At 37.0% G+C, this 9,413-nt stretch overlaps 1 protein-coding gene across 1 annotated transcript in view; it reads left to right on the forward strand.

Moving 5' to 3' along the window:
* colgalt2b (collagen beta(1-O)galactosyltransferase 2b) overlaps window positions 1-8,201 on the forward strand; it is a 43,910-nt gene extending 35,709 nt beyond the window's left edge. Inside the window, exon 13 of the mRNA XM_058388924.1 lies at window positions 6,638-8,201. Within this exon, the coding sequence (XP_058244907.1) occupies window positions 6,638-6,911 (274 nt within the window). The 3' untranslated portion in view covers window positions 6,912-8,201. The remainder of the gene's footprint in view (window positions 1-6,637) is intronic.
* Window positions 8,202-9,413: the final 1,212 nt, after the last annotated feature.

A 9,413-nucleotide genomic window follows, 5' to 3' on the forward strand; every position in this document is an offset into this window, starting at 1 on the left:
TGTGTATTTGTGTGTGTGTGTGTGTTGGTATATAAATTGTGTATTTCTGTGTGTGTGTGTGTGTTGGTATATAAATTGTGTATTTGTGTGTGTGTGTGTGTTGGTATATAAATTGTGTATTTGTGTGTGTGTGTGTGTTGGTATATAAATTGTGTATTTGTGTGTGTGTGTGTGTTGGTATATAAATTGTGTATTTCTGTGTGTGTGTGTGTTGGTATATAAATTGTGTATTTGTGTGTGTGTGTGTGTTGGTATATAAATTGTGTATTTCTGTGTGTGTGTGTGTTGGTATATAAATTGTGTATTTGTGTGTGTGTGTGTGTTGGTATATAAATTGTGTATTTCTGTGTGTGTGTGTGTGTTGGTATATAAATTGTGTATTTGTGTGTGTGTGTGTGTTGGTATATAAATTGTGTATTTGTGTGTGTGTGTGTGTGTGTTGGTATATAAATTGTGTATTTCTGTGTGTGTGTGTGTTGGTATATAAATTGTGTATTTGCGTGTGTGTGTGTGTTGGTATATAAATTGTGTATTTCTGTGTGTGTGTGTGTGTGTGTGTTGGTATATAAATTGTGTATTTGTGTGTGTGTGTGTGTTGGTATATAAATTGTGTATTTCTGTGTGTGTGTGTGTGTTGGTATATAAATTGTGTATTTGTGTGTGTGTGTGTGTTGGTATATAAATTGTGTATTTGTGTGTGTGTGTGTGTGTTGGTATATAAATTGTGTATTTCTGTGTGTGTGTGTGTGTGTGTGTTGGTATATAAATTGTGTATTTGTGTGTGTGTGTGTGTTGGTATATAAATTGTGTATTTCTGTGTGTGTGTGTGTGTGTGTTGGTATATAAATTGTGTATTTGTGTGTGTGTGTGTGTTGGTATATAAATTGTGTATTTGTGTGTGTGTGTGTGTGTTGGTATATAAATTGTGTATTTCTGTGTGTGTGTGTGTGTGTGTGTGTGTTGGTATATAAATTGTGTATTTCTGTGTGTGTGTGTGTGTGTGTGTGTGTGTTGGTATATAAATTGGGTATTTGTGTGTGTGTGTGTGTGTGTGTCCTTAGGGACTATTTCTAAATGGTTTGTTCCAGGCCCAGGCATACATATTTTTCTACAAGTATACACACAATAGCCCTCTGTTAGTTACTGTAGAGATCAGAGTCTAATCTCATCAAGACCAGGGTGAAAATTCTTTTCAGAATAAAATGGACAATAGAGCAGTTTAGGGCAAGTTGAATATTTTTAATCATATATATAAAATTTCGTTATATATTTACTTATATATATTTTTTAATCTTTACAGTTCAAGATTTCCAAGTCTGGACATGAATTTAAGCGGATTTGTACAAAAAGTCAGAATAGAAAAGAAGAATTTTAAAAATGTCATACACTATATCCCTCATTTATAACCTACATGAAGCTGTCTATCTATCTATCTATCTATCTATCTATCTATCTATCTATCTATCTATCTATCTATCTATCTATCTGGTATGTAATTGTGAATTTTGTGTGTTGCTGTATAAATTGTGTATTTGTGTGTGTGTGTGTTGGTATATAAATTGTGTATTTCTGTGTGTGTGTGTGTTGGTATATAAATTGTGTATTTCTGTGTGTGTGTGTGTGTGTGTGTGTTGGTATATAAATTGTGTATTTGTGTGTGTGTGTGTGTTGGTATATAAATTGTGTATTTCTGTGTGTGTGTGTGTGTTGGTATATAAATTGTGTATTTGTGTGTGTGTGTGTGTTGGTATATAAATTGTGTATTTCTGTGTGTGTGTGTGTGTGTGTGTGTGTTGGTATATAAATTGTGTATTTGTGTGTGTGTGTGTGTTGGTATATAAATTGTGTATTTCTGTGTGTGTGTGTGTGTGTTGGTATATAAATTGTGTATTTCTGTGTGTGTGTGTGTTGGTATATAAATTGTGTATTTGTGTGTGTGTGTGTGTGTGTTGGTATATAAATTGTGTATTTCTGTGTGTGTGTGTGTGTGTGTGTGTGTGTGTTGGTATATAAATTGTGTATTTGTGTGTGTGTGTGTGTTGGTATATAAATTGTGTATTTCTGTGTGTGTGTGTGTGTTGGTATATAAATTGTGTATTTGTGTGTGTGTGTGTGTTGGTATATAAATTGTGTATTTGTGTGTGTGTGTGTGTTGGTATATAAATTGTGTATTTCTGTGTGTGTGTGTGTGTTGGTATATAAATTGTGTATTTGTGTGTGTGTGTGTGTTGGTATATAAATTGTGTATTTCTGTGTGTGTGTGTGTGTGTGTGTTGGTATATAAATTGTGTATTTGTGTGTGTGTGTGTGTTGGTATATAAATTGTGTATTTCTGTGTGTGTGTGTGTGTTGGTATATAAATTGTGTATTTGTGTGTGTGTGTGTGTTGGTATATAAATTGTGTATTTGTGTGTGTGTGTGTGTGTTGGTATATAAATTGTGTATTTCTGTGTGTGTGTGTGTGTTGGTATATAAATTGTGTATTTGTGTGTGTGTGTGTGTGTTGGTATATAAATTGTGTATTTGTGTGTGTGTGTGTGTTGGTATATAAATTGTGTATTTGTGTGTGTGTGTGTGTGTTGGTATATAAATTGTGTATTTCTGTGTGTGTGTGTGTGTGTGTGTTGGTATATAAATTGTGTATTTGTGTGTGTGTGTGTGTTGGTATATAAATTGTGTATTTCTGTGTGTGTGTGTGTGTTGGTATATAAATTGTGTATTTGTGTGTGTGTGTGTGTTGGTATATAAATTGTGTATTTCTGTGTGTGTGTGTGTGTTGGTATATAAATTGTGTATTTGTGTGTGTGTGTGTGTTGGTATATAAATTGTGTATTTCTGTGTGTGTGTGTGTGTGTGTTGGTATATAAATTGTGTATTTGTGTGTGTGTGTGTGTTGGTATATAAATTGTGTATTTGTGTGTGTGTGTGTGTGTTGGTATATAAATTGTGTATTTCTGTGTGTGTGTGTGTGTGTGTGTGTGTTGGTATATAAATTGTGTATTTCTGTGTGTGTGTGTGTGTGTGTGTGTGTGTGTTGGTATATAAATTGGGTATTTGTGTGTGTGTGTGTGTGTGTGTGTTGGTATATAAATTGTGTATTTCTGTGTGTGTGTGTGTGTGTTGGTATATAAATTGTGTATTTGTGTGTGTGTGTTGGTATATAAATTGTGTATTTGTGTGTGTGTGTGTTGGTATATAAATTGTGTATTTGTGTGTGTGTGTGTGTTGGTATATAAATTGTGTATTTGTGTGTGTGTGTGTGTTGGTATATAAATTGTGTGTTTGTGTGTGTGTGTGTGTTGGTATATAAATTGTGTATTTGTGTGTGTGTGTGTGTGTTGGTATATAAATTGTGTATTTCTGTGTGTGTGTGTGTGTGTGTGTGTGTGTTGGTATATAAATTGTGTATTTGTGTGTGTGTGTGTGTTGGTATATAAATTGTGTATTTCTGTGTGTGTGTGTGTGTGTGTGTGTTGGTATATAAATTGTGTATTTGTGTGTGTGTGTTGGTATATAAATTGTGTATTTGTGTGTGTGTGTGTTGGTATATAAATTGTGTATTTGTGTGTGTGTGTGTGTTGGTATATAAATTGTGTATTTGTGTGTGTGTGTGTGTGTGTGTGTTGGTATATAAATTGTGTATTTGTGTGTGTGTGTGTGTTGGTATATAAATTGTGTATTTGTGTGTGTGTGTGTGTTGGTATATAAATTGTGTATTTCTGTGTGTGTGTGTGTGTGTGTGTTGGTATATAAATTGTGTATTTCTGTGTGTGTGTGTGTGTGTGTGTGTGTGTGTTGGTATATAAATTGGGTATTTGTGTGTGTGTGTGTGTGTGTGTGTTGGTATATAAATTGTGTATTTCTGTGTGTGTGTGTGTGTGTGTGTGTTGGTATATAAATTGTGTATTTGTGTGTGTGTGTTGGTATATAAATTGTGTATTTGTGTGTGTGTGTGTTGGTATATAAATTGTGTATTTGTGTGTGTGTGTGTGTTGGTATATAAATTGTGTATTTGTGTGTGTGTGTGTGTTGGTATATAAATTGTGTATTTGTGTGTGTGTGTGTGTTGGTATATAAATTGTGTATTTGTGTGTGTGTGTGTGTTGGTATATAAATTGTGTATTTCTGTGTGTGTGTGTGTGTGTGTGTGTTGGTATATAAATTGTGTATTTGTGTGTGTGTGTTGGTATATAAATTGTGTATTTGTGTGTGTGTGTGTTGGTATATAAATTGTGTATTTGTGTGTGTGTGTGTGTTGGTATATAAATTGTGTATTTGTGTGTGTGTGTGTGTTGGTATATAAATTGTGTATTTGTGTGTGTGTGTGTGTTGGTATATAAATTGTGTATTTGTGTGTGTGTGTGTGTGTTGGTATATAAATTGTGTATTTCTGTGTGTGTGTGTGTGTGTGTGTGTGTGTTGGTATATAAATTGTGTATTTGTGTGTGTGTGTGTGTTGGTATATAAATTGTGTATTTCTGTGTGTGTGTGTGTGTGTGTGTGTGTGTTGGTATATAAATTGTGTATTTGTGTGTGTGTGTGTTGGTATATAAATTGTGTATTTCTGTGTGTGTGTGTGTGTGTGTGTGTGTTGGTATATAAATTGGGTATTTGTGTGTGTGTGTGTGTGTTGGTATATAAATTGTGTATTTCTGTGTGTGTGTGTGTGTGTGTGTGTTGGTATATAAATTGTGTATTTGTGTGTGTGTGTGTTGGTATATAAATTGTGTATTTCTGTGTGTGTGTGTGTGTGTGTGTGTGTGTTGGTATATAAATTGTGTATTTCTGTGTGTGTGTGTGTGTTGGTATATAAATTGGGTATTTGTGTGTGTGTGTGTGTGTTGGTATATAAATTGGGTATGTGTGTGTGTGTGTGTGTGTGTTGGTATATAAATTGTGTATTTGTGTGTGTGAGTGTTGGTATATAAATTGTGTATTTGTGTGTGTGTGTGTGTGTTGGTATATAAATTGTGTATTTCTGTGTGTGTGTGTGTGTGTGTGTGTGTTGGTATATAAATTGTGTATTTGTGTGTGTGTGTTGGTATATAAATTGTGTATTTGTGTGTGTGTGTGTTGGTATATAAATTGTGTATTTGTGTGTGTGTGTGTGTTGGTATATAAATTGTGTATTTGTGTGTGTGTGTGTGTTGGTATATAAATTGTGTATTTGTGTGTGTGTGTGTGTTGGTATATAAATTGTGTATTTGTGTGTGTGTGTGTGTGTGTTGGTATATAAATTGTGTATTTCTGTGTGTGTGTGTGTGTGTGTGTGTGTTGGTATATAAATTGTGTATTTGTGTGTGTGTGTGTGTTGGTATATAAATTGTGTATTTCTGTGTGTGTGTGTGTGTGTGTGTGTGTGTTGGTATATAAATTGTGTATTTGTGTGTGTGTGTGTTGGTATATAAATTGTGTATTTCTGTGTGTGTGTGTGTGTGTGTGTGTGTGTTGGTATATAAATTGGGTATTTGTGTGTGTGTGTGTGTGTTGGTATATAAATTGTGTATTTCTGTGTGTGTGTGTGTGTGTGTTGGTATATAAATTGTGTATTTGTGTGTGTGTGTGTTGGTATATAAATTGTGTATTTCTGTGTGTGTGTGTGTGTGTGTGTGTGTTGGTATATAAATTGGGTATTTGTGTGTGTGTGTGTGTGTGTGTGTGTTGGTATATAAATTGTGTATTTGTGTGTGTGTGTGTTGGTATATAAATTGTGTATTTCTGTGTGTGTGTGTGTGTGTGTGTTGGTATATAAATTGGGTATTTGTGTGTGTGTGTGTGTGTGTGTGTGTTGGTATATAAATTGTGTATTTGTGTGTGTGTGTGTTGGTATATAAATTGTGTATTTCTGTGTGTGTGTGTGTGTGTGTGTGTGTTGGTATATAAATTGTGTATTTCTGTGTGTGTGTGTGTGTGTGTGTGTGTTGGTATATAAATTGGGTATGTGTGTGTGTGTGTGTGTGTGTTGGTATATAAATTGTGTATTTGTGTGTGTGTGTGTGTGTTGGTATATAAATTGTGTATTTCTGTGTGTGTGTGTGTGTGTGTGTGTGTGTTGGTATATAAATTGGGTATTTGTGTGTGTGTGTGTGTGTTGGTATATAAATTGTGTATTTCTGTGTGTGTGTGTGTGTGTGTTGGTATATAAATTGTGTATTTGTGTGTGTGTGTGTTGGTATATAAATTGTGTATTTCTGTGTGTGTGTGTGTGTGTGTGTGTGTTGGTATATAAATTGGGTATTTGTGTGTGTGTGTGTGTGTGTGTGTGTTGGTATATAAATTGTGTATTTGTGTGTGTGTGTGTTGGTATATAAATTGTGTATTTCTGTGTGTGTGTGTGTGTGTGTGTGTGTGTTGGTATATAAATTGTGTATTTCTGTGTGTGTGTGTGTGTGTGTGTGTTGGTATATAAATTGGGTATGTGTGTGTGTGTGTGTGTGTGTTGGTATATAAATTGTGTATTTGTGTGTGTGAGTGTTGGTATATAAATTGTGTATTTGTGTGTGTGTGTGTGTGTTGCTGTATAAATGGTATCCCAGCCTCCACAGTCCCCTCAGTCCATCCTGTTTTATGTAACTGCCCTAACCTGCTTGAAGTCACCTTACTCCAAGTAAAAACCTCGTCCCTGTCTTTCCTTCAGCACGGCCTACATGTCCCACTTCCAGCCGCGGGATCTGCGAGCGTTCTCTGTGGAGCCGCTGCTGATTTACCCGACGCACTACACAGGTGAGCCGGGCTACTTCAGCGACACCGAGACCTCCACCATCTGGGACGACGAGGCCGTCAGTACAGACTGGGACCGATCCCACGCTCAGAAAACTGCCCAACAGGACCGCATTCGTCCCATCGCCCAGAACAGCGTGACTGGAGAAACGCCGCCCCCTGCTGCCCGAGCATCACGAGACGAACTGTGAAAGACTTCAGCAAGAAAGATGTCAGAGAAGGGTTTTAGGTCACTGAATTGTGTACACGAGTAAGTCGAGAACTAGGCTGCAGTATGAGTTTAAAGATGTTTTATCACTCATGTGAGGTTCTTCATCAGCTCAGACAGAGCAGAATATAAATCTTTAGCACAGATTGCCTCAAAGCAGCTCTGCTAGCATCAGCGGTTTAATGGATGGTGAAAGCAGGAAGAAAACTTCTGAGGAAACAAGATTAGACCCTCTTTTTAGGATTCTTAGTTTCTGTGGTGTATAGACGGATGGTTAGTGATAAGGATAGGAGGAAGTTAAGAAGGAGAAAGGTCTTTTAGTCTCCAGGATGATTAAAATTTAGAGCAGGAACTTATAGATGTCAGGACTGTGACTGTGAAGCTTGCAGACCACAGGTTTGGTGTAGAAACTTGTAGACCTTCTTGAAGCCTTCAGGAGTGGATCAGGAACAGGTAGACCCCAAGGACTGGTGCAGAAGCTTGCAAAGCTCAAGCCTGGAGAAGAAATTATGGGCCTTATGAAACAGAAACTGGTAGAGCATAAGGATTAGTGCTGAAGCTAGTAGGCATCACAATGACAGCAGAAATGATTGCCATCCTATGTGGTTTGGAGTAGATGCCTGTAGGCTTCTGGACTGGATCAGGAGCTGGTAAACCTTAATGGTGGTACAGAAACTTCATCATAAGCCTGCATTTTACACCATACATTACTTATAAGACCAAATTCTTGTAAACGTTCTTATCTTGAACATTAGTTCCTTCCCACTGCTCCTTGTAACTGATGAAGAACCTCAGATGAGTGCTGAAACATCTTGAAGCCTGGATGGAGAGACTAACACACATACTCACAAGCGCACTCTACCACCGGATTATCAAATCACAACCGTTACCCCGTCAGCTACCTTCCTCATTTGCTGGTTGTTCAGCCAGTAGCATTGCAGCAGGCTGAAATGCTCAGACTTGATTGGCTAACACCGGCGGTAGCACAAAGAAGCAGAGGGACCAAAGACTTAAGCCAAATTTATTTATTTCCACAGATAATGTGTCACTGGAATTGTTTGTCTGTCTGTCCGTCCATCTGTCCATAGATTTGTCCCTGGAGGATGTTGTGAGACAAGTATAAAGACAGACAGGCAGACAATTCCAATCTACAAGGTATAGACGCATACATTTAGCAGATTGAACAAAAAATAATCAGATAAACGTTTGGTCTTTTTTATTTAACTGTAAATAAAAAGCTGATAAAGTTCAACAGGGTGCAGGTGATGAATAAAAAAAGAGAATATCTGTGAGTTGGTGTCTGTTTTTATTGGAGCTCTGTCAAAATCTACTCTCAGTCCCTGTGCCAGTCCCGACCAAAACACTGAAATTATGATATTAAAGAGCATTTTGTCCACCAGATGGCGCTCTAACCAGATTCCACAGACAGAACATTGACAGTGTTCTAGACTTTAATCCAAAAATCTTTCATGGACATTTTAAACAAGGTCTAGTTCTAAATAAAATGATATTTGTAATCCATGAATGTTTATACAATTCAGAGTCAGTAGTTAAGCTCATGAAGAATCTTCATCCTCAGAAAGTCATCCTCAGCATTAGCATAAATATTTAATTAGCTAACATAAACATTTACACTTTAACACTCACTGACGAGCATCAGCATACCTTCCTGCCGTTTTAGAGAACAGTAAGTCTTTGTGTGTTGTTGTGGAGTTTTAGTTAAAGGACTCAGGACAGTGTTTTTCCCTACTATCGGTGGGAGTGGTTAACTTTTAAGGGTGGTCATACATAATTAGTGTTTCAATTATTATTTCATGCAAGAGCCCTATGTGCTTTGTAGACAGATGGATATTAGTATGTTGTAGCTCTGCTTCTGATAATAACAGGTACTGAGGCCACACCTCCTTCACTGTGATTGACAGGTACTAAGGCCACATTTTTTGCATTAAGAGGTACAGAGGACACGCCTTCTTCACTGCGATTGACAGGTACTAAGGTAACATTTGTTGCACTGAGAGGTACTGAGGCCACACCTCCTTCACTGTGATTGACAGGTACTAAGGTAACATTTGTTGCACTGAGAGGTACTGAGGCCACACCTCCTTCACTGTGATTGACAGGTACATTAGCCACACCTCCTTCACTGTGATGGACAGATACTAAGGCCACTATTCTTGCACTGAGAGGTCCTGAGGCCACACCTCCTTCACTGTGATTGACAGGTACTAAGGCCACATTTTTTTAGCACTGAGAGGTAATGAGGCCACACCTCCTTCACTGTGATTGACAGGTGCTAAGGTAACATTTCTTACACTGAGAGGCCCTGAGGCCACGCCTCCTTCACTGTGATTGACAGGTACTAAGGTATCATTTCTTGCACTGAGAGGTCTTGAGGCCACACCTCCTTCAATGTGATTGACAGTTGCATAAGCCACACCCACTTCACTGTAAGTGACAGGTACTAAGGCCACATTTTTGCATTAAG

Source organism: Hemibagrus wyckioides, linkage group LG05 (genome assembly GCF_019097595.1).
Source record: "Hemibagrus wyckioides isolate EC202008001 linkage group LG05, SWU_Hwy_1.0, whole genome shotgun sequence".
Lineage (NCBI taxonomy): Eukaryota > Metazoa > Chordata > Actinopteri > Siluriformes > Bagridae > Hemibagrus > Hemibagrus wyckioides.